The 26439-nt window shown below is 40.0% G+C and overlaps 1 protein-coding gene across 12 annotated transcripts in view; it reads right to left on the bottom strand.

Moving 5' to 3' along the window:
- Positions 1 to 26439, bottom strand: part of BBX (BBX high mobility group box domain containing) — a 122506-nt gene that overhangs the window by 29249 nt on the left and 66818 nt on the right. For 10 of the 12 annotated variants that reach the window (XM_072359928.1, XM_072360410.1, XM_072359844.1 and 7 more), the window contains 6 exons: positions 21301 to 21471; positions 19534 to 19776; positions 13962 to 14160; positions 8505 to 8572; positions 4158 to 4238; positions 1846 to 1926 (listed from right to left, as the gene is read on the bottom strand). In XM_072359928.1, the coding sequence (XP_072216029.1) occupies positions 1846 to 1926; positions 4158 to 4238; positions 8505 to 8572; positions 13962 to 14160; positions 19534 to 19776; positions 21301 to 21462 (834 nt within the window). In that variant the 5' untranslated portion in view covers positions 21463 to 21471. The remainder of the gene's footprint in view (positions 1 to 1845; positions 1927 to 4157; positions 4239 to 8504; positions 8573 to 13961; positions 14161 to 19533; positions 19777 to 21300; positions 21472 to 26439) is intronic. The other 2 variants (XM_072360561.1, XM_072360631.1) reach the window with 1 other exon arrangement.

Genomic DNA, 26439 nt, shown 5'->3' with positions numbered 1-26439 from the left:
GTAAGAAGTGGCTCAAAAAGGAACGGGATTTTTGCCAGACTCAACAAAGACACCCTGTGCAAATGTAAGCCTCTATAACTGAAGGAGCACAAGCAGCTTTAATAGCAAGAATAATTACCAAAAAAAAAAAAGAAAGAAAGCAAGCAGCTTAAAGAGGTTCTTTAGCATGCATAGTATTTTCCCCTGGAACAAAGCAAATGAAAAATCAGGCAGCAATCTTAAAACCATTTCTCCAATCCTTTAGATAAAACATGAAGTTAGTCACTGCCATTGAGGTTTTCTAACAACAGTGTAACATCTGATGAATGACCTTGAAAAAAAGTTTATTTTGGGATGATGGGTATCTCTAGACTGAAAAAAAATAGTCAAGAAAATACAACTTCCCCAGACTACAATAACATTTCAGGATTTTTAACAGGAAAAAAAAGATTAACCCTGACTTTAAAATTGTCCTCTCCGATACCTAATTTTTTAGGCACCTCTTTTCCCCCAACATTTGATGATTCACATGTGCACTCCAATGTGATATGCGAGCTGCCTTAGCATGGTGGTATGAGAATCAATACACTTCCAATCTTAAGACAGTTTTCAGGTTTGATCTTCTGTTGTTTAACCATTTAACTGATTTTAGACTCTGTGAAGTTCTGAAGGTGCTGCTGAGTCAGGTTTCATGAAATGTTTGAAAATGCTGTACTCGTGGGACTTTGAGCAACCCGGTCTAGAGAAAGGTGTCCCTGCCTATGGCAGGGGATTGGAACTAGATGATCTTAAAGGCCTCTATGGAATCATTCTGTGATTCTGTACTTGAGGGATGTCATATTCTGCTCAACTTCACATAAAGCTAAAATTGCTGTTTAACTGAAATGTATGATGGCCAAGATTCTTGAATCTAACTTGGCAAATTTACTTGTGCAAATCTCATCAAGGAAGTCCACAAGAATGTTCTGTAGTTTAGATCTTTTACTTTCTTGGCTTCAGCACATGGCTTCACCTGCTAAATTCCACTAACTTTCCTTGGGAGAACTTTCCAATTTAACCTGCACATACAAAAGCTTCTTTACAATTACAGACACTGCTCTATCTTTTATAGGGGTACATCTATTCAGGTATTTTATGGCACCTAAAACACTTTTCTACTTTATTTATTTATTGTAATTAGAATTTTTAAGGAATAAATCAAGGCCTAACAACTCATCCTAGCCAAGTTAAAAATACAACGTATACAATTAGATTAGCATCTAATAGAAGGATGTCTGTTGTCTGTAGTCAAACCTCTGTAACCACATGGAATAATCAACAGGGCATCTTTTCATCCCATAATGTTCCTTCAGGATAGTACTAGCTCCAATAGGAGTTTCTTCACACTCACTCTGAGTATGCCTTTAGCTTAAGAGGTTCTGTGAGCAGTATCAGACTCCCCCAAATGGAGAAAAAGAGAACGTGTGAGAAATCTCTTCATAGAGGAACATTAAACACATCAGTGAAGAAACTTCTAAAAGCCACCTACAAAAACTCTGAATTTTCAACACATGAAGGAAGGAGGATAACTTACACACTGAAGGGTAGTTTGCTTAGACCTTGCCACCTAACAATGCTGCTAAATATCCTTGCAGCTGTGGCAAGCTGACTTTGAGCTGCAAGTTTACTTTTTAAAGGATCTCTATGTCTAGGGCAGCGATCATTTTCCACTACTGCAACCTCTTCCATAAGCAGTGTAGAATGTTACTTCAGAAAGCCTTATTTTTTTAATATCTCTAAGTTGCTTAACCGCTTAACCTTCAGTGACAACTCTTACTAGCTCCTTGCTTCCTCCCAGCCTCCCTCGCCATGTTTTAGCTATTATACCTCAGCAAACTGAAATAATGCAGACTCTTCCGTTTGTTTTACAGCTCCTGGAACTCCTGGCTGTGATGTGCTTGAAGAGATCTGCGAGGAAAATAAATAATTTTTAAATGATTTCACTCTGCAGTTTCATTATCAAACTTCAACATGCAAACAGTATCTGCTTTCCCAGGAGACACGTAAATGGTGATCCCAAATTGTTTTTAACAATGAAAATCTTTCCCGTGATCAACAAAACAGACCAGAACCTTTCTGAGGGGCTTTTATTTGCCCACTGGTATGTTAAAAGAGGGTTTAGTAACAGGAACTTGACACTGTGTTATATTTCACTGTTCAGCGAAAGACCCAACCACAGAATGGTGGTGCTGATAAAGCACCAATTGCTACTTTGCCTGGAAGATAAGTAAGGCAGAGGCACAACACATGTACGTACTCCTAGAAGAGACAATAGATCTATCCTAATGACTAAGGAAGCTGCATTTTTAAAAATACTTCTTTTAACTTGTGTCACTTCTCTTTCTTGTGAGCAACACTTTGAATTAATTGTAGGTCTAGGTACAAATGCCATTTATTCTGCTGTTGACGCACATACCTACTACTTACCAAATACGTGCAGCCTCATTACGAACTGCTTAACATCCCTGAAAGATGAAGTAAACTAGCTAATATGCATTTCTAGTTACTGAATATCAGTGAACTACTTCTGAACTGCAAGCTTCAGCAGCGCAGGTGAACTTACTTCCTTGCATTCCCTGCAATTCCTTGATGGGTAAGGCAAAGTTAGAGTTCACAAGCCCTTAGCAAGATCGTGTCTTGCAACACAACACAGTTCCTCCATACAGTCACATTTTTGTGGCACTTTTTTGTTTAAGCACTGCAAAATGAACTCAGTAAGTGAGCTCGTATTCGTCTTATTGGCTGGAAGACTTAACAGCAACACTGAAGAAACAGGCCGTTATCAAAACGAACCACATAAAATACCATGTTGTTCAAATGACAGGGTAAGTAATCAGAAGTATCTCACTGAAAGATGGATTTTGAATTACTACCATAATTAACACTGGAATGAATCAATTTTAAGGAGCTTCTAAAAATTGTTTTTAATTGATGGCAAATCAGGCATTCCCTCTTGCTAACAAGAAAAGCCAATAAGTTGTTTAGGAGCCTAATTGCAGATTTTATATTTCACACTAGCCTTTAATCAGAAATAAAGGCCCAGTGCATTAATCTACCTCTGCTACATTTTGAAAGACTCAGCTTTTAAGTAAGTTAGAGCTCAAAGCCTTGTGAGCTAGCTAATGTTAAAACTAAAGTCACTTTCTGTATACAAGCACTGGCATCTATCTGCTCTGCAAGCAATGACACCTAGGGAGAAATATGAAAATATATGCAGAGATGAATAATATAGACAAGGCAGTCAGATTTGTGGCTGTGGGTGTGAAACCAAATAACAAAAAGAAGCCCCTCCTGTGACATTTTTTTTTCCCCACAGACACTCAAATACTGCCTAGTATCCTGTCTAATCAATATGTCTTTAGCTAAATATTTATGTCACTGGATTATTACCATTTCAGAAGTTGAAAAGGTGTAAGCAAGCAAGTGATGCTTATAAAGGGCCAGGATTCTTTGCAACCCTGTGTTATTTGTGTCATTAAAATCCATTAAAATTTGAATGAAGAAGGGTATATTTAAAAACAAAACTCAGCTTAGTAGCACTGCATAGCAGTTACTAGAAATACATTAATAGCAATGTTGCAGAAGTGCATAGAGCTGTTTTGTGGTTATAAAAGAAAATTTTGGAAATTCCAGAATTACAATTATTTTTGATGGAGCTAATGACTAAAGCAGTCACAAAGAATCATAGAATGGTTTCTATGGGACCTCAAGGTACCTCAAAGATAATCAGGTTCCACACCCGCTGCCACAGGCAAGGTTGCTAATTGCTAGATCAAGTACTAGATGAGGCTGCCCAGCATCCCATGTGACCTGGCTAGATGATACAATATAACATCCAAACACAGGTATCAGCTAGAGTCTAACTCTCAACACAAGTGCAGGAATGAGATCTCTAAATCACTGTTTAAAGCACAGCTCCTACATTACACTAGGCTTTCAGTTGTGTTCCTGAACACATCTGCACTTCAAATCAGATGCATCTACCTGACACATGATCCAATAGTGTAGCTCCCAAAAGAAGGAAGAAATGCTACCATGAAATTCAGTCAGCTTTTTTTGATTTCTCTTCCAGCTGAACACCAGATATCTCTTGAAAGAAAACACTGGGAAAAAAACAAGCCCTTTTTAAAGAAACTCACCTCTGCAAACTGAAACAATGACGACTTCTGACACACTTCTGTAGAATCAGTCACATCAGATTGGCAAGTATTTGAGGAAACCTGAAACAAGGAGTGTGGAGAATAAGGTAAAAACATAGCTTTGCACCTACATGAAAGTGTTCGACAACCACATAAGAAATAGCACAAAAATACCAGGGACTGTTTTTTTTTTGCTTTTGTTCTTTTTTCTTCCTGTTATTCCAAATTCTGCAAGAGTTATATGCAACAAAACACTGATTGTTTCAGGCTGCATACATAGCTATCTTGTATTCAGGACACAATCCATGCCACTATCTCTTCAATTTACACTCCCATTAATTACTTAGAAGCTAAATAAAGTTTTTTCAAACCACTGAGTGTTGCTAAGTGACGGAAATAATTGCTAATCACTTCACAGCATGAAATAAGTAGTTAAGGGCACCATAAGCCTAGAACTGCTTAAATAACTTATATAAGTGGATATCTTTTTAGAGGTGCTTTTGAGGAGCAGAGCAAGAAAGTACTGTAATTTCCAATATTAAAATTCAGAAAAGTGACTGCTCAAAATAAAACAACAACAACAACAAAAAACAACAAAAAACCTCAAAAAATGCTCACAATACAACAGCCTTATTAGAATTCACACAGGCCTTACCCATACTACTGAAAATAGCATCCTTCTGTAAAAGCATTGTTGTGAACATCAAGAGACACATCCGAGTATTAAAGGTTTACATGTATGACTCCCAGAAGTTAACACACTGCTAATGCAAAATAGGGTATGTAGCACAACTTACAAGCAGAAATGAAAGAGGCTTTGTGGGATTTTTGGAAGATTAAATAACAGGATGGAATCTTTTCCCCCCACAGTGATCTTTAATTTTTCGTGAAATTCCAACTTATTTGAAATATTTCAAGGAGAATGTAGTTTTTATCTCCTTTATTATCAGAGGAGGTATGTCAATAGTATTTATTGGTGAATACCCACATGAGATTCAGCTAGCAAGCTCATCTGTTGCTGCAGGAACCAAGCACCAGACAGTAACCAGGCCTACGGCTTGTACTGCTGCTCATGCTGCTGTCTGTTCCAGATGCTTCAGCATGACAGCAGCAGAAGAGCATCTTGCTTCAGGAATCTGCCAGCTGTACCACTCCCAGAACACTGGATCCAAATGCAGGAGAACCATGTCACACGACAATTTGCTGAGGTACGCAGCTGAACTTGTTTTTTTTTTCCCCTGCTGCAAAACCACATAGCAACAATGCTCCCATTCTGTTTACTGAATGTGGCCCCAAGCCTGCTGGAATTCAGTAAGTATTTAGACAACGCTCTCAGACATAAGGTTTGAATTTTGGGTGGTCCTGTGTAGAGCCAGGGGTTGGACTCAGTGATCCCTGTTAGCCCCCTCTGACTCAGATTCTACCCCAGGAGCACAGCCTGAGGCCGCATGCTGAGGACAGGCACAATTTCTTCATGTCACAAGACAGGAACAGCAAGCTGTGGAATGAGCAAGGCCCTGTTTCTTACAGTTTTGTGCCTAAAAGACAGATTTTTTTAGTGCAATTCTAAGATGATTTTGTGGTTAGAACAGTCATGTTTTTGCCATTAACTTCTGATATTTTAAGTCAGTGCTGCTGCCTTCATTGAATAGTAGCATTAAGTTGAGGATGTCATTTTTACCCAGCTGTTGCACCCACACTCTTGGGGGAAACTGATCATCTCCAGGACTTCTGAAGACACACATGCCTACTGCCAGATCAAATTCAACTCAAGTATTACTATAATTACTGGAGGGAATGTCTGTACAAGTACAAGCTTTTCTTTCCTGCAGTGATAAAATATCCTCAATCTTTCATCATTTCTTCTTCTGTTTCCTCCTACTTGCTTACTCTTTATTGTACTGAAGTCAGCAGTTTCTAACTTACAGCCTGGGCCACAGCTCTCTGTGAAGGACCTGGACAGATCAGCACCACACACTGCACAACTGTCCTTCAGCAGCGAGGAGCAAGCCATAAGGACGCTGCCGCCATATAACCATAGTCCCTTGTGGTTACCAAAGCCTGCTCTAAAATGAGTGAAAACAGATTGTCTTCCTCACTGACTGATGCATGGCTTTAATGTGGTCCTGATATGCAGCAGCAAGGGGGAACTGGTACAAGAGTCAGGTTTTGGACCGTGCTACACATTCAGCGTTTTGTGGGAAGTAACCATAGAGGCCACTAGGTGCTGCTGTAAGGCAAGCAACGGAGCTCGTGGGCAGGGAAGGGAGGAGAGCTTTAAAGCAAGGAGCACTCCACAGAGTTTCAGGTTTTCCGCAGATAAAACAGCTGCAATAAAGTAACAGGATGAGGCTTTCTCTCCTGGAATGAGAGTAATAGGAACAAGCCTGTTAAGCATTTTTATTCCGGTGTTAAGCAAAATGTGCTTGTAGATGCGTCACAATTTTGCTTAACTGGTGAAAGGACCCAAATGCCAGGCAAAAATTAATTGCTTGTGCCTGTTTTTTTTTTTTTGCTGTTGCTAAGGTTTTTAACTTCCCTTGCCTATCATTTAATAGCTCAAGCCTCTGTTTGGAAATCCATCACATAACACTGAATTCTGTTAGTAGATGAAAAACCTTCTGGTCTACTGAAAAAATAATGGACATAGGAACATAACCAGCATATAAAAATGGTGACTAATTCATCAAAGCACTTTTGTAAGCATCACTACTATGCCTCTTTCACCATTTTTTGCCAGTGTACACTCACTTTGTTACCTGGTATCTGGAGCGCTGACAACCCTAACTTTAAACAATTGATTTGAAAAGCCCCTTACATCCATTTAACACATGCTTCAGAAAGGAATATATGTATCAGTGGGTGCTGAATCAATTTACTTGGAATTAGCAGAGTTCTTATGTAAGCATTATACTCTTCATCTTTTCTGAAGTCCTGGACAAACTGTGTCACTGCTCCTCTCCTTTATATCAACAATTTGTAAGAAGTTAATAGCATTTTAAAACATATGATTACAAGGCCACCCAAGCCTGCATAGTAATACATACGGGCAGTCAAACTAAATAGTCTCAACTATAGATTTTTTTTAATGGCCATGCAGATTGTAATAGAAATGAAGACTACATGATTTCATTTAGAATTCCCTTTTTCAGTAAGCATCAGAGTCTGAGATACTGCATACACTTACTGTCTTATATAAAAAACAGTACCTATATTTTCCACAGTTAAGCAGCAGCTGAACCTTTTTACTGGGGGATACTTCAACAGTTACCTCAGGGCAACAAATTCCCTCTCCCTCAAGTCAATAAAATCCAGCTGAAGTCTCCCCATTCAAGAGAGAAGAATCTTAGCAGTTCTACAAGGAATTCTTGAGCTTTTCTTTTTCAGCTAGTCATGCCACCTCCCTTCTTGTTCTGACAACCTCCCGAACACCGTTTATGTGTGAAACCATTCAAGCATTAACATGGAAATACATCTGTAGGCTGTCAAGGTATGCAGAGGTTCAACATCTCATGAATCCTCTTTCCTCTGTGACACAGACAACAAGCCAAAAGTGCTGCTCAGTTAACCAAGCCTAAGCAGTTTTGGGGAATTTTACTGCACTTGGGGTAACACATGCCTACAAAGTATTTGCTCCACAGCTAACTACCGCTGAAACACTGAATCAAAAGCAAAAATGATTACCTCTTTTACACAATATATCAGTTACCTTAAGAACAGTTTTATAACAGTTCCATAAAGAAGGTCATGAATAACAATGAGCCTAAAGGTCTCTGCCCCCCTGGAGATATGCAGGAAACACTTATTTACTGCAGTCTTTTATAAAAATAAAATGTTTGCAATGGCAACTAACCTGAGAACTTCCTTTTAGACATAAAGACTTGGTCAACAGGAATAGACTGCAATACTTTGATTACTTGTTAGCACTTGCATGGTTTCAAAATGCATACATAATGACTATATGGAAATTATTAGATATTTATGCTGCTATTTGTGCCAAGCTGTGTTCTTATATTACACAAGAACATAAGCACATGAGTTCCTTGACCAAAAGAGCTTGCAAATCACCTGTTTGTTTACAGTCACTATATCTCATCTTTTCCATCTGTGGTAATATCCTCTTATTGGGCAGACTTGCCTGGTTGGATCACGTATTCAGCAGTACCAAACTGGTATCAAACCCAGGTTTGGTTGGAGAACAAGACCCACATCACTGGACACATTTCAGTTCCACCTGAGGTTACCCATGAAGTATCTTAAGTTCTGCCTCCCACTTAGCAAATATTTCCCTTCAGAGCTCTTTTTAAACTGAGGACTTCTGGTAAGGTAGAGAAGAGGGCTCCTTACCTCTTGTGCAGTCAGGGCATGCTCCCCAGCTAAAAGCAGCATACTCAGGCCTCCCATTTGTGTAGGATCTGTTAAAGAATAAAACAAAGTCTTACATTTATTCATTTGCTTGTTTAAAGAACCATTTGCAGCGCTAAACCCCCAGAAGACTACTTGTCACAGACACTCCAAGCAAGCTGCCAAAAAAGGCAGTTCAAGAGAATCACAAATAACCATTTCTGTACCCTCTGGGAAAGGCTTTCAAAGCTGTTTGAAGGATTTAATTGGATTTGTGTGCTTAACACCCCAGTGCGTGGATTTACAAATTTTACCGCCAAAGGTTTTATGCACTACAGAGATGAATATCTTTAAAACAGCAAGTATAATGATCTCATACACAAATATACACAAAGAAAATCTAATTGATATTAGAGTTGTTGTTTATAACTCAATGGATGCTCTTACCAAGGGAGAGGCTCCCTACCTTAGATGATGAATAAGTAAAAGGATGGGACAAAATGTCATGATGAAGCTCTGAAGCAAAATTCCAATTTTCTTTTTGCTTTAATTTCAAACTGTGTTTAGTGGTGCAAAGTGTCAACCTGACAACTCTGAAGCATGAAGCACTCTCAATCCTCTGTGCCAGAACAGCCGAGGCACTGGCCAGGCAGGCTGCCTGCCTACTTGTTGCCCAACCAATACAACATTTAACAGAGGAAAACAGAATGAAGATAAGTGTTACTCCTCCAAGTATTCAGTTCTGACAGTTTCTAGCCTCCAGCCTCCCTGCACCTCATAAGTTCTGAAAAAAACAGGAACAAAAAGTGAAAACTATCAACACTAGTACAACATTACTTATGGAGTAGCTTTTTCACTCAAAACAGTATTTGCTCTTCATCATTATGAAGACTAATTATCTGATTTTGGGAGAGTGCCTAGGAAGCAATACAGAGTCACAATTTAACAGAGAGCCATACAGAGGGAAGGACAAAATCCATGGTCCAAATGTTTCATACAGTAGCCACAATGTGAGAGAAAGAAAAATCATTGTCCTTGCTGTATTTCCGCAAACATCAGTACCAGACAGTACTCAGGTCTCCCTGAAGCATGTATTTATGCCTTCCAATTTCCTTTACCTAGCCTGCATGAAAACCTCTCTACAGCAATAAGTTGCACATGCTCAGGACCATCCTCTGGAACAAAGGCCAACTGGCACAACTCCCCTTTTCTGTGTGTTTGAAAATTGTTAGCCTCTAACGGAACGGTTGCATCCATAACACCCACTGGACAGACAATTTCTCTGGCCTGCTCCAACTTGTGAGCCATGCCTATGTATTTTTTGGAGAGTCAACTGACATGGGCCCAAACTGTATTTCAAACCTCTTACTGGTTTATCACTGCAGATGATCAAGTTCCAGTTCAGAGGCACACTTGCTGGTACTGTTAGTTCAATATTATAGGCACTGCCAAAGTTTCTCCCTAAGACAGCTTCTCCTAGTGACAATCACAGGATAAGATTTGTTAAAGATGCTCTCTTGAAAATCAAAGCAGAGAAAAGCCACATGAATAAACCAAGTTCATCAGCTATCTCAAGAATAGAAGAGTGGCCATTATCTTAAGAATACAATCTTTATAGTATCTAGCTTTAAACTCAGTGTTCAACTGGAAATAATTTTTTCCTTTTGCTGTACTGAACAGGTAGAAGTAATATGTGTTTGTTTTTTTAGCATTTTACTTTACAATATGTTTAAAAAAGCACAAATGTTAATAAAGACTGCAAAAAGATAAGGCACTATCAGAAGCACAGAATTAGTAATGAGTAACTGAATAAATGCAGACAAAAAGTAGGAAGAGTTGGCAAATACTTAACCACAATTGATCCTGTCAATATAGAACTTTTACCATGAAGTTATTTGATCAAGTAAAGTTCTGTGTTTCAAACCAGAGGGAATCAGAGCAATTCAAAACTAAATGCACATCTTGGAGGACAATGACTTGACAAGAACATAGTCTGGAAAGAAAGCCTGGAACAGATCTCCGATCTCCACACGATCTTATTGAGCTCCATATTTCACAGTTAGGGGCTGGCTAGTTGCTTTCTACTTTGTTTATTCCCATTGAAAAGACAATGTAGAAGCCAAATGTTAAGCATTTAGAGCTCTCTTCCAGTTATCAGCTTAAATCCATTCAGAGTTAGACAAAGGTACACCTCTTTTTTTCTGTTGCTCACACCTTCAACTGAGATCAGTATTCTCTTTAAATGGCGTTTTCCTCTGCTGCATTTACAGCAGTGACCCCTGTTGATCCTCTACTAGCTTCACTAGCCTAAAGAAATCAAGATCTTCTGATGCCATCATTCATTCATCTTCCATAGTCCTTGTGATTCCCCTTCAGTTACTCCAGGTAGAGCCAGTACATGAATGTACAGCATGAATGTACATGAATGATCAGCAGGGCAGAGCAAGATGACCTGTGGTCTGTTCAACAGCACTGATTTTTCTCTAGAATTCCTGAAAATGCTTTGCCTGACACACTGCAGTACAGCACTGCATTATGCCCGCACCACATGGATCATCCATAGCTGCTCCCTTGAGTTTCACTCTAGTTGCCTTATGTCTTCCTCCTCAGTTTTTGCCAACTGAAGAACTAGCGTATAGCTCTAAAATTCATCCCCTGCTTCTTAAATATCTTCTTTTATGAGTACGTGGTCTCAGTTTTCTGCTACTCAAATAAGTACTGTCTAACAATAGGACAAGGACAGACCTTTTTTCCCCCTCACTTCCTTCAAGTAAGCAAATACTTAAGCTGTTTATTTTAAACTAAAAATTATGAGGAGAAAAAAAAAATTACAGCTTAGTGGAAAGTGAACATTTAATTTTGTGCTCAAGCAGCTTGAATATTGATGCTGCAGCTGTAGCAAAGGGCTAGCACTTAACTGTCTAATCTTGGTAAAGACAAACATCTTTTCACTAAGGTTTTAAATTACAAAATAACATCACATAAAGGAAGACAAAAATGTATACACATAAACAGTGCCATATGCTTACAGTGCCTTCTCAGCACAATGTTTCTCTTATGGCATTAAGAAACCACTAGTATGAAAGCGTAAGAATTTTAAGTGTTACGTTAAAGAACTTTACAGTTAAATCAACAGTTATGAGAAAATAGCATACACATCTGACTCGTAGAATAGGAAGGGATTTGTGGCCTCCTAAATGGCTTTCAGTGTTGATTAAGCTTACACCATCCCACTATATGGAAATTACATGCTTTCTTTGTATTAGCCTGGCTAGAAACTCAGAAGGCTGGCTTGTTCAGCATCACAATTTTTCAATCTGAGAAAAAGAAAGAACTGAGAAAGTGATAAAAGCAAAGATCATCAAGTAAGAGTTTCAATTAACTTTCACCTGAGTTCAGAATTAAGCTTCTTTCTAAAGAATAAAACGTGCATCTCTATCATGACATTGGCTATTCTAGGAAGTGCCTTCTTCTGAGGCAGAAATGTAAAAGCATTGGAAATCCTACACTATCCTCCAGGAAAGATGTTGCCCACTTTAGCTCTGTAGCTGTGACTGTGTAGTTGTGTTGTAATGGACACCTTTAACTGAGAACAACAGCTGTCTTTGCCTTACACCCTCAAACAGAACACAAGAGAGACATGCCATGACAAAAACATGCTCAACTGCAACTCACAGGTTGGACAAGCAAGGACACCACTAGTAATGCTGCAGATCAGAAGCCCAATGATACTGTCACACCACAGGTAAAAGGAGAGATGACCAGCACAGGGACATATTTAATTTCGGAAAACATAATAAGTAAAAATAAATAAAAAAAGGATTTACAGTTACAAACAAGTAAAGCAGGTTCCCTGGAATGATTGTAGACTGTCAGATAATCCTTGTCCTAATGAAGCTGTCTGCCTTGAAGTCGCAAAACAGTCACGTCAGCAGCATTTCAGAGACAAAAGTACTTCTATGGTCATTCAGCTACGTTTTAGTTAATCAGCCTGGATTTTAAAAGAGGATGTCCTAGACTCAGCAGTCAGATTTGACCTAAGCTATCACACAAACTAGAGGGAAGAACACAAAACATGGTTACTATGACACTTATAATCCATTAGGTGTGACAGACCTGTGATTTAGATGCTGCTAATATCTCTGTCAGAAGCAGTCAGTCAGAAGCAGTCATTAATTCATGGGCTACTGCTATTCTCATGAAATAGCTAGAATTCATTGGCATGGGGCCTGGAGCAAGACCCCTGTGAAGCACTATACATGCTTACTCAGTTTGAAGTGAAGGGATTAAAAAAAAAAAAACAACAAAAAACCCACAGAAAAACATGTTAAAACAAAATAGGGCCTTCTTCAGAACTGAATGTCTCCATAGATTAAAAAAATGGATTACTTTCTAATTAATTCTTAAGTTCTCTGTCAGATGTTGATTAAAGATCCCTCCTGTCAGGAGCTCTGCAGTTGAATATTCCAGCTAGAATGGTGAGGGACAGCAGCTGAGCAAACCAAGAGCTACTGCTTGCTCTTCCAGTTAAGTCAATGAACCTGTAACGAGAACAAACTATGCCCCTCTGCTAGCCAAAGCAGAATGGGATGAGGAGGCTTGCAGGTTTCAGAACTGATCTCTCACATGTAAATATGTGGCATGAAAAAGTATTCTGAATTACATTTCACAGATTTGTTGTAGCCAGGACGAATTTCATTACAGGAATTTTCATACCACTAAACTGGCAAAAAAAGTATAAAATCCTTTTTATTCCTTTTTTCCCCTTCTTGTTACATAAATTCATTTTCCCTTCTCTAGCAGAAGATGTCACTAAGCAGAAAAATCCTGTCACACAATCATCATAAACGAGGTAAGATACAGAAAAGTCTGAAGTGCTGACATTTATAAAGTGAGAAACTTTAAAGAAGAAAGCTGTGTGTATGAGGGAATAATTTCCCACCCTTAAACTGCCAGTATTTAAGAATATTAATATATCAGTTTCTGCTAGTTGCGGATATCAGCAAGAGATTACCTGTTCTTCACCAGTACAAGCTCTCTAACTGTACTGACTTTTGTTTATACTTCTTTTTGTTTTTTTAAGTACAATGAAATTATACTTCCCTTGCTTTAAATACAGAAAACGTAGTTCCTCAGGAACAGCCATCCACAAGAACTAGAAAATGAAAATCCCTAGTTCTAACAGCAGATGATCCTGAGCCAAAAATAAATCACACCTGGACTGCAAATGATCACATCTTAAAAGATGTCACATATATCTGGGCTTGACGCTAAAAAAAACAAACATAAGCTATAGAAAATGGTACAAAGTTGTTATGCAGAAGTTTAAATACAGTCTTAGGAACCTAACCCGGGGACACAAAACACATCTGTTGGTCTTGCAGTTCAACCTCAATGTCAAGTCCTCAAACAAAATACACATGCTTACTTAGTAGAAACCTCACAAGACAGAAGTCTCACCTGCCATCCCAAAGTTAAGCTGTGGCATTTCTTCACTTTTTGTCACTTTCCTTGGGCTCGGTATATCTTTTGCAGAGTCTGAAGGGAAGGCCCACAGCTTCTTCCTGCTTGTAACAGTGGATGTCTGGGTTTTCACAGGTTTGTTTGTTGTGGGGCACCACTTGTATCCCGGATTTGCCTTCATAAATGCATCCTTGTACTAGAAAAGAAAAGAAAAAATTACTGATAATGAAATTATGTACAGGGCAGCAGAGTGCACTGCTTGTAAGAGGATTCAATAAATAATCCTTAAATGCCTTGATTTTTTAACCATGTGCTTAGAGTCCAACCACCAACATCGTCTAACAAGAAGATAAGCAAAGCCATATTTTAAAAGAAGTCACTTTCCTCTTTCCTTTCCTGAGTGAGGGTTTATTACGCACATCAGGCCTAAGTTCTGATCCTGCAAACAGCTCTCTGGGGCTTGAATGCTCACTGTCTGGGAAACAGAGAAGATAGCTTCCTGAATTCTTTTTTAGGTGTAGTCTGTTTGCTTTCTAGTTTGAATGAAATGAAAACATTCACTTGGCAATAAATGCAATGTAATGCCCCTTTGCACTTGTTCTCTAGTAGTTTGATATTTTAGAATATTTGAAGTAAATTCTTTTCCAAGCCAAGCAAATTCATTTGAAAATAAACTGCTTCCAGTATTCTCTCTTTTTCAGTAGCTTCTGATAAGTCACCCCAGCCCTCTCCAAAACAATCCTGCATGACTGCGATAAAATGAACTAGGATCATTTAAAATTTCCTCTGGTCTTGACCACATATCTTAGTTGTTTGCTGTCTTCTTGGTTTGAGGCAGTAAAACAACCTAAGTAAGACTACATGTGGGGAAGTAAGACCTGGATCCCACAGGGTTTGGCTGGGGGAGGTAATAAACAAGAGGATGGGGATGCGTTCTATTCTCAAACACAGCAGAGATGTTTCCCAAGTATCTTGCTGCCCAGGAAAGAAATTTTAAAAAATAATTTAAATGTTAACAGCAGTAAGATGAGCACATTCAGTATTTCAAATTTGCTGACATGCAAGGTAGAAAATGGACGAATCAAAGGAACATGCCAAACATTCCAGCTGCAAATGTTTGCCTAACAAGTGATAGTGACTTGCACTACTTGCTGCTGTTGGAGGCACGCTGCCAAGCGTGAACCAGTGCTCACTGCAGGGAGAAGGGGCTGAATTCTTCCCCAGTCATTATTAGGTAGGTCTGGCCTCGATGGCCGCAAGTAACCAAGTGAGTTCTTTGGCTATATGCCAGGGCAGCAGCAGAGAGCTGCTTCTGTGATGACACACGCTCCTATCTGCCCAGCTGTCCACAATCCCAGTTCTGCCACAGAAAAACACCTATGTTTTGCACATACACATGCTTGGGAACTCACGCAGAGGGGAAAACACGGCCTCTGGTATCAAAACAGAATGAGCACTCAGAGCCCTGTCCTCTTGCAGAGTCACTACCATACTTTCCCAGCTCAACACAGAGCACCGCGCCTTGTGGCAGCCTCCCTACCACACATGCATCTCTTTTACTTTCACTTGAGTCTTACACTACCAGCTGGCGCTCTCTACCTGCAGACTGCAGCAAGGATAAAAATGATCCAATTTACAAGCAGCATGGCACTGTGTGATCCCACTGTGTCAAGTCCTGTATTTATAGAAATGGCTATAAATAATAAAAATCTGCAGGGGCTGCTGACCCACATACACCCTGTATTTTCTGAACGGGGAAGACGTATTAAATCTGCAAATGAAGGACCACGGCACCTCTCACCTCACCCCTTTTCCTCAGTTTAGTTTGGGAGTTCATTTTACCAGTGAATGCAGACCACAAAAATAGCCTCACCAGGGAAGGGAAAGGGAGGGGATAAGGGAAGAGGTGGAAAGGAAATGCACAAAGAAAGCTTTGCCTTGCATTGTTAAAGCTCCAGCCCACTCATGAATCATGTTTCCAGCCTGCTGAGTTAAAAGCACAGAAGCTCTAGCGATGAAGTACGTAAGCTCTTTGTATCAGCACTGCTGCTCTAAATAATTGAATTATTCTACGGATTAATTTGACAGGCTGCCCATCAAATGAGAACCATAATTCACACCATTCGTCAGATGAAGCAGCAATAAGCTTTTAATCAGTTTCCAACAAGGGCGATGCAAGTGTTATAGTGTATTAAGGGATTTTTGCCTCTGCAAAGCCAGAAAGTTAATGTTGACAGCACCCTTGAAACCCTACTCAGGAATCACTTCAGGGAGGACAACTCAGAGGTTGCTTTCAGAATTTCAACAACTTGCGATGAAAGGAAAAGAAATAAATGTAAAAGTTAAACAACAACAAAAAAGCAGTTTTATATATACAGAGGCCTGGTCCGAACCTCTGACAGACTTTCAGTATTGACTGTTGTGACTATTAGACCAAGGCCTAAAAAGTAGCGATAGATTCTACTTGGCAGCTCATGAGAAAATAACTTAAATGAGCTACACAGGAACACAAAACAGCCAAAGGCAGTAGGAGAGCTTACTCTTTTCCTCCATTCAACCAACTGTGCAGTAAACCAATTTAACACAGCGGCCTAAAGAAGTCTCTAAAGTCACTTTAAGGAAAAAAAAGAAAAAGAACAATTAATTTCCTTATTCTGGAAAGTAAAGACACCACATTTGTTCCCAGGCAGAGTGGCACACCAGTGCCTTCAAGACTGCCCTGTGGGGTGTCATGTCCTGAACTCTCAGGTAGAATAATAATAATAAACAAAAAAGAAAAATAAAAAAGAGGATATGTTTGTAAGATTGGTATGATGCGCTGTTCCTCTTTGTGAAAGCTTGGGGAAGGATGCACTATGTGGTGGGACAGGTGCCATTTCAGCGCTGAGGTCAGAACAGGTGCTGTACTTAAATGTAACTTCTCTGAGCTGCTATCATCACTAATCAAAAAGTTTGCTTCTTCAGAAGCTCACAGAGTGGATTCAAGCTACACCTCTGGGTAGCAGCCACCACTTTCTAAATGTTAAATATGTGTAAATTCCACCAACTTCCTATGAAAAAATAAATATGTAAAAATTGTACTAGAAATCTACATAAACAAACAAAAAAAATCCCCCAAAATATTACGCTGTTTTTCATTCCTGAAGGCAGTTGGGTTACCTAGTGAGCTCATCAGGCTGCAACAGGGAAACCAGGCATTTGTCTTCTCCTGTGCCAAGGCAGCTGCCAAGGCAGCAACTCGGGGAGCTCCAGCCCTCTGGCTTTATCTGGGAAATCATGGGCACAGGACTCATGGGGAAAAGAGCTCAGGTGTGCCATTGCAGACAGGTTATGACATCCCCAATGCAAGTGCTGCTCCTAAAGATCATTAACCACATGACAGAAAATAAGAGGGAGCATGGGCCAGTTTTTCTAAGAAATTAAGGCATCCCAAGGGGCAGGCAGGTATATAAAAGGGATTTTCCAGAATTGCCTGAATGCACCACAGAGCCTCGTTATCCTCTCAGGGAAAGGAGTCTAACCCACCAGAAACCTTTCCATAATTCCATATGGCAAAGTGTTAGGTTCCTCACTTATTCTCTTTAGAAATCCTAATTTTTTATTTATTTATTTATTTTTTAAGAAATTGCAGAGCTAGACAAGTTATGTACATACACTTACACTTTGATTTGCATACTGCTGAGATAGTACCAGTTGCTGGTATTACACAAGTGCTAAAGTTGCTTACAAGATGCTAGACCTGAGTTAACTGGTTTTATAAACTTTGACTTCAAGTACTAAAAGCATTCTCAAGTTCATAATCCAACAGAAGTTGTAACCATTGCAATTCATATATATACACACACACATACATACATAAGCTCACTGAGGTTTAAAATACAGTGAGTGAGCTTATCCTGCCTAAATGTGGCTTGTCAGTATATACATGTCCTTAAAGAGAAAATTACAACAGTACTTTGATGTCATTCCAAAGACACTCAACTTCAACTTTTAACTATGCTCTTGTTAGGAAAAACCAAAATATCAATACACAGCTCTCACTAGAAGTGATATTAGCATCCTTCTGACAGTCCCAGCAGTAATCCTAACTGTAAGAGTGAGCATTAAACAAGCGATCCACGCTCAGAAGAGGCTTGTTTGCAAAGATACTTTCAGTGGCATATTATAGCTTCTAATTATTGTTGCAACACAACTGTTTAAGGAATAGAAATTATACACTGTGTCTGTTCTACACATTCTTGGAATCAGTGGCAATGATCTAAACTACCAAAGATTTATTGTTTCCCGTTGACGTTGAATATGCAGTTCACTCTGTGCCAGAAGAAATAAATAAATTACTATAGAAACGATGATTTTTTCGACAGTATGATTAATAGCTTCAGATGTGTCGCTTCATACAGAAGTTCTGCAGTTATTTTCCTTCTTAATGAACGAGTTTCCTTCATCAAGACAAAAGGCTAAATAAACAGTCACATCAGATTTGTCTCTTCCAAAAAACCCTCTTTCTTCATTTTCATTTTTCCTCTCTCTGTATCTGTACCAAGTCTCCTAAGTGCCCTTTTTCCACACATTTCAAGAAGCATCACTAATCTGTAAGTGGGAATGCAGAACACATCAGGAACGGCTGAACAAAGCCAAGACTCAAGTATTTAAACACTGTGTCATACTCTGCCCTATGCTTTAAAAAGGACCCTTCTGCAGAACCGTTTGCTGTTCCTGTGGACCTTTCCATGTTCACACAAACTACTGAACGTCCAGATCTTACATACATGTGTTAACATTAGTAGATCAGTAGTCAAATTCAGGTGAGATAGAAGTGACAGGCTATGGTTTCCCCAACTGTTTCACAGCTATCTGTACTTCTTGAAGTATCCTAACATTATTCAACAAATGAGAGAAGCTCTTCCTTCTCACTGGCCCTCTGTTGTTTTTTCAAAGATTGAATTCAATGGTTACACAAAATCTACATCACATATATCACTATTACAATATGTTCCAGAGGAATATTATCAGCCTAAGTAACTGTGTGCCTTGCCCTACTATCAATATATAGGGAGAGTATTTAAACTAGTAAGTACTTAGTACTTAAACTAATTTTAAAACTCTTTAGCATCATAAGTCAAATGGGACTGAATTTGCTGACTATACTTTTGGCTTGGTCAGGCTGTATAATTGGCAGCAAATACAAAGCATGATGTAAGTATCATTACAGTCAGTTGACAAGAACTGTATGATTTAGTGTTTTCAAAAACCACAATCTATCATGTTAATATTTACACTTCTGGGATTATCAGGTTGTATCTACCACAGAAGGCACATGCTTTGTTCAAATGATTACTAGAGCCATATTAGTTTGCATACATAGACTTATTTACTTCCTTTCTGGTCTGCAAGACCAGGAGAATCAAAGCAAGAACAACTTGGTTCTGGGTACCATAATCCCACCAGGTGAGCTGAGGAGTTCAGAGCAGAGAAAGACCCCACAAAAAGTTTTTAATATACTGAGAAACATAAGACAGACAACCATGTAGAAAGCTCCTTTTAAATCATCCATTCTGCTAGTACCTACCTCCTTGGCCATGTCAGTGTATTTCTGCTTCTCTTTTGGATCTAGAACAGCCCACCAATCTGCCAAGATCTTGGTTGCGCCACGGTTATCGAGACGAGGGTGTTCTTTCCGCACCAGAGAGCGATGGCGTTTGCAGAACAAGAGAAATGCATTCATTGGTCGGCGAGCTCGTTGCTCTGAGGATTCGTCATCTTCGGTTTCATCCGCATCCTGCTCTAAACCATCAGCGCCAAGGAGAGGCACCTAAGAGAACCAAAGGAAAGTGATGTAAACATGGTTATTCATGCTTCTCAGAGACTGAGTTTATGCTTTGTCTGAATGAGGAAGATGCATACAGACTTGTACATATGTCTCTAAAGGCCATCCACTCTACCTAGAAGACCAGGAATTCCACAACAGACTTTGACTAAAGGCCCAAGGTTCATTCAAAACTTAAGCACTGATTTGCAAGTGGAGCAGATTTCTAAGCTGAGGACTACTCTCTAACAACCACCCTAAAGGGGATAAAAGGAGGATATCCTCCCTACCCCCATTTCCTACATACTAGATACCATCTTTGACTTATTTCATTAAGTGAGCTGAGTTGCCTTGTACTTCAATGACACATGTTCACAATGACAAAGTGCACAGGAACAAGAGCACACAGGTACCAGTTGCTTCTCCAGCTCCTGATGTTCATTTCCCAGCTTGTGGGCTGTACTGCACTACAACCACTGCACTGCAGCCCAGTCACTGCCAGAGTACAATGCCCAACAGAATCCACTACCAAAATGCACTCACTCCGCTCAGAAACCAGCACACTACTCACACAACAGCCACACCACAGAAAGCTAGTTATAACCTAATGAAGTTATTACCAGACAGAAAGCCACCACCTACCTAACCACAACATTGCTATTTTATACTACATAGTGGAAAGTCACTCATGAGGTCAATAAACAGCACTGCTCCCCCCACTGCCCCTTTCTAGTGGCTCCTTATCCTTGTCAAGGACCACTCACCCTTTCCAGTATGCCTCCTCAGCACTGATCTCTCACTCCTGACTTAGCAGGGCATCAAGGAGATGCCAATATGAACATTATGCACACGATGGAAATATCATGTCTCCAAACCAAACAGCTCCCATTCCGGCTTCTCATTATAGAGGTTGACTCTAAGTGTATATCTGTGAGGTGACACAGTGGGGTCCTTATGAAAGAAGGATACAACTAATATCATTAAACAACACCAAAATACCAAGTGGCAGAACAGGGAGATTATTCCACCTGCGCTCACAATATTCCAGAAGATAGGTTGAATATTTTGTCAGCCTTTCCTTCTTTTTCTCTCGCAATCTTCCAGATTTTAAGAAAAATAAAAGAATTATAGCTTGGTATGTCCTCAAAGTCACTGGAAGCAGATACTGAACACCAGCTAACACTATGTCTACAATAAACAATTAGAAATGCATCTCAAGAACAACCTTAAGCAATCAAGACCAAGATGTGCAACATGCTATTAAAGTAACTTGGCTAAAACTACTAAACTAACTCTAAAAAACATGGGGGTTTGTCAAAAATTTTAAAATCATGATTGACAAGCCACATTTTCTTGCTATTTGCTACTTCTCATTATACCATTATGCGCATGGTATCACCTTATTTATCTTTCTAAATGACTAGGTTAGCTTGGGAAAGATAAAAGCAATAGAATAAAAACACTGCTGAGGTGAATCTGAATCTGACCCAGCATTCACCTTCTGCAGTCCAAGTATCCAATGAAATCTACCTTATCAATATCTTCCTCCTCCTCTTCTTCCTCCTCCTCTTCAGAAAAGTCAAGGAGTTTCTTGGCAAGCAGGGGATGCCACTGAAGACACTTTCTTTTTGGTCGCTTCCCAGTTCCTTCTCCTTCTGTCGAATGTTCCTTATTCCTACTACTGCCTTTCATTACTGTGACCTGCCATGCAAAAACAGTCATATGTTCACAACAAACCCTTAGGCACAAATGACCATCATATAGATACTTATAGAAACAAATGCCAGAAGCACCAATGAAAGACTCTGAGAAGATTCTGGCAAGGTAGTAAGTAGAGGCTTATTTCAAGCACCACTACCAACAAAGAAGAATCTTTTCTTAACTTTTCCCACCCGATCAACTAGTGACAAACAGTTTAAGAGGATGAAACTAGCATACTAGCCAACTCGGCTCTCAGATAGACTCTTGCCTAACTGACACCACTAACTCAATGAAACTCACTACTCTCCTACTGCCATTCCCACCATAGTTTTCCGTATTTTGCCACAGAAGTCAGAAAAATCCCTCTTTTTAACCATAAAATGAATAACCACCTACACATCTGTTAATCATACACATGTATAATAGTATTGATGCAGGACCCCATGACACTGGGCTAGGATTTTCCAGAGTGCCACTACTAAAAAGCATCATAAAGAAATCTGACTCCCTGCCTAACAGAAATGAATTTTCACAGACAAATTTGAAGCAAACAACCAGAAGTAGTTACTCTGACACTCCTAAAAGTACTTATCTACAAGAACCTTTGTACAGAAAAACATCCACACAACCAAGGGCCTGCAAAAGGTAAACAGCTTTCTCATACTTGTCTTGCACATGTGTCCTTCAAAGTATCTCTCAGTAAGAACGCATCCTCACCACAGGCTAACTACCAATGTCAGAGATGGCTCAGATCTGCTACACCCAGATAAGCTCTGCAACGCACTTACTCAGCTCCTACACCTCACTTACACAGATCACCTCACTGGGACCACTTCACACAGCAGTGTCCAGCAGCAAGAGCCGTCACAGCCGTTGCCACACTCCTACATGTTTTGCAGCAACTAATTCTACTTTTGGCTGATGTTTCGTCCCAGGGTGGTTCTTGATGGTTAATTTACTGGCATTTTGGTGATACGCTATTGTTTGCTCCAGAAATGCATATTAGCAGCTGTTTCCCTTGCTGACTTGAACAGTGCAGAAAGTAACACTTGTCCTCTCAGCAAGTATTATATAGCAAAGAATCAAGCAACATTTCACCACAATCTTTATCTGGGACTTACAAAGAAGATCTAACACACACTCTGGAAATGAAATACACAGAAACAACTTCAGCTTCAAAAGAATAAAAAAGGTGAAAAAAAAATCGAGCTGCAGTTCAGTATTGTAGAATGCAAGTTTGACATTGTTCCTATCCAAAAGTAAATTTTGCCATGTACAGCGCTGTGTGGTGATTCCCAACTGTGTCTCCTCTTAAAACACATAACTTCAACCATGAAATTTATAATAACTGGAACTTATGAACCACATCTCAAAAAAAATTAATCTCTTCCATAATGTCAGTAAAAAATATCATATGAGTTTTAAATTAGATTTAGCAGCTTTTCAAAGTTTGTAAGAGTAAAAATCAGCTAACAAAATTTTACAAGATATGTTTTGGCTTAAGAATGATTAAGTGACAGACACAAGGGGCAAAAAAAAAGGTGATACTCTAAGACGACAAGACAGAAGCATGGACAGCTTTGCTAAAAATAAGTCACATACACTTCATGATATGGGTAGAAGATTCCTGTCAAGGTTATATCTACGATCCACTGACAGCAAGATATACCTTCAGTGTACCTTTATTGCAGGTACAGATCAAATGTTCCAGAGGTAGTGCACCAATAGATTTTTGGTGCTTTGTTTTGTTTTGTTTATTTGTTTGTTCCTGTGCTGGCTGATTTATTCCCTATCTGGTCCTGGACACATTGATCAGAGTGTCACAATTTTCTTGAATGTCTTGTAGATACACATAGGGCTTCAGAGGAAATAAATAAATAAATACATACATAAATACATAAATAAAAGAAAATAAGAACCCTGAAGAAAAGAGGTAGATGAGAGAGAGAAGTGAGAAGAATGATTGCTCAGCTTTTTCTGGTATCTATTATGCATCTGTATGAAAGTCCGCTGCTTCACACCATCAAAATTCTCACTACTTTATAAAAACACGAGCAACTTCATAAAACCAAAAGTGACAAGAGGACAACTATGATATTAATGCCTCATAGTCCTGGGGGGCTATGGAGTCACTGAAATGAGCTGTTTCAACAAAGAAGCAGGAGACTAGGCAACGAAGTCACTTATCTCAAGTTTAGTGGGCTGAAGAGGCATTTGAATTCTCATACAAAAGGAGACTGTTGCATTGTAAAATAAAAATAAAAATAAAATACACCTATGTGAATACAAAAGGATTTTTAAAAAAATAAGTTGTAGAATAATTGAGTCAGAACACTTCTGTAATGAAGGACAAAAGCTAGCTGGCACTAATTATTGACCAGTCTGTGAATATATTGTTTATTGTTTCACAGCAGAAAGCCACTAATGAGCTTTATTACTTTCAGAGATGCGATGGCTTAATAGGGGACATGCTGAGACTCAGTGGAGTTCTGTTTGCCGGCAGACATTTGGGATAGGCTGTCACCACATGCAACACAGCAACAAGTCAGCAACAAGTCTTCCTTAATTTTTAATGACACGCTTTCGATAAGATTTTAAACTATTTCTTATTTTCTTTAACTAAGCTCTGAGTTGTTTCCTTTTTATTTCCTCAGAAAGAAAAATTGAAACCCTTAAACCCAAACCCATCAGCTATTCTCATGCTATCAAGATGATTAAATTAAATAATAATAATAATAAAAGGAATACGTGTGTTACTAGTGTTCACTTGCCTTTTTACATGGACATTGTTTAGTTTTGCTTTTGGTTAATACTGTCGTTGTTAATTCTTCAGAGATACTGGTCAGAATGGAAATAAGGGCATCTGAAGTGCTGACTGTACCCAGATCTATTGAGCTTTCCTTATGAAGAACGAACATCTGACTGCATCCTGTTATGGCAAACGGCTGTTTCAGACAACACCTTGCTTAAAACTTAGTAATTGGATGTTTTTTGTCTCCAGTCTGAACACCAGGTAACAGCCACTAATTAGGTAAGCACTGTCAGCAGTTACCTTACAACCGTCACTGCTGGAAGGTACCAATTGGTGAACCTACAAAATCAACATCTGAACCTAGAAAAGCAACATTTAGGAAGTGACAAATGGTTTGGGAAATGGTCAAAAGTGCTTATTTTCCGCTTCGATTTACCCTAAATACAACCTTTGAAAACAGACAGGAGTTCAAACACCAATTACACACTTAAAAAGCAAATAGTAAAATGATCACGTGCTGGAGAATGACTTTTCAAATAACCTCACTGTGGTTGTGCACATGGGTCCTGCTGCATTTTGGATATGGCTCTCAACGAAAGCCTCAGGGATCACATGGCAATCCACCCACCCCCATGTTTGCTCTGGTTAGGCTGCACGGTTCCTGTCCAGCAGAAATACCACCACTTCCATACACGGCCAAACACCCCACAGCCACCCACAGAAGCCACAACGAATACCTGCTACAGAGAAGCGGGCACAACGCTGCCCTTGGGGCGGCGCCCTCCCAGGAGGTGCAGCCACAGGCTGAGGCAGCTGGTGGGGGGCTCGAGGAGCACTCAGGAATCTGGTAGAGGGACAAAGCTGAGCACAGGGGGAGACGAAGCCAAGGATGGAGGAGAGCACCACCAGCGAGGGCAAAGATGCGGTTGAGGTGCAGCTGTTTACATTCAAATTTGCTCCACAGAATTCCGAGCCCCCCCAACTGCACAAGTGGAGGGGGGGGGGGAGATGGTAAGCTCACCCTTATGGTCCACGTTCTTAAACATACAGCTCCCCACTGCTGACAGGTACACGTGATGAGAAAAGAAAAAGGCCAAGCCAATCTAATGATTTCCATGCCACTGTCCTTAGGACACGGCTCACTGAGATGGCAGAGTAGAGTGCTGCTCCCCCTCCCAGTGCTGCAAAGTGCTCCTGTGCTGAACAGGGGAAGCCATGTTGCACCAGAGGATTTGGCAGTGTAAATCACTGACATCCTTACTTAAACAGCATTAGTGCCTCCAAACAGAAACCCCCAGAAGTACAACATTTAAACCTCTTAAAAAAGCAGCCTAACTGCACCCCCCCCCCCCCCCCCCTTCCCCTTTTTGTGTCAATGTTTCTTTCCAGACTGCATGGCTTTGTCCCACAACCACTTGTCTGAAGGCTGCACCTCAACAAACAGGGGCAGTTTATCGTTACAGGATTCATTTCAGCCTCCAGCAGCTGCAGAGGCAATAGTAACAAACAGCCACAGGCCACACTTAGGCCTACTCCAGGGACACGTTAAGGCAGCCTCCCCCACCTGCTGGCCAGTATCTCTGTGTGACAAGCTGCAGGGCCCACAGCTCAGAGGGGTCTCCCCCAGCAGGGGATGCAGGTGTCAGGGAGCAGCATCATGTCTTAGGGCAGCTAGCCTAACACTGTCACGCCTGGGCTACTACTCCAATGTAAGTAAGAAGCAGTCCCTCGGGGCAGAGGGATTTAGCACCTATTTTCTCCAAAGCAGTATTTCTTTCTGCTCCCTTTTTTTCCCTGCCACAACAGGACAGAGTGCCAACAAATGCTGGCAGGTGAGCTGAATAAAAGCCTAAGACATGGCAGAGCCCAACGTGCTTTGTGATGCTTCCTCCCGCAAAGGAGGGGATAACAACAACGTGAGCTACAAAAGCCCTCTGCTGACGCCAGCACCGTTTATCAGGAGCACGCTTTTCCTCCAGAGACATGGAGAGACTGTAAAACGCAACCACCTCTTAGAAGAGAGAGGAGTGCCTGTCTGTAAAGCAGCATAGACCATAGCAACAGTGTAATCCAAAAAACACTTCTTGGAAAGCAAGGGAGAAAATTCAGAAGTGTTGTTCAACAGCAATGAAAGCATGGAGCCAGAACTGAGCTACCATTCAAATATGCAGTCCCAAAAATCCTTCTGGTGCTCCTGCATGATGAAGACTACTTCT

The sequence above is a fragment of the Excalfactoria chinensis genome, chromosome 1 (genome assembly GCF_039878825.1).
Source record: "Excalfactoria chinensis isolate bCotChi1 chromosome 1, bCotChi1.hap2, whole genome shotgun sequence".
In the NCBI taxonomy this organism is placed as follows: Eukaryota; Metazoa; Chordata; class Aves; order Galliformes; family Phasianidae; genus Excalfactoria; species Excalfactoria chinensis.
The sequence above is the reverse complement of the archived record's forward strand: the minus strand, read 5'-3'. Positions and strand labels throughout refer to the sequence as shown.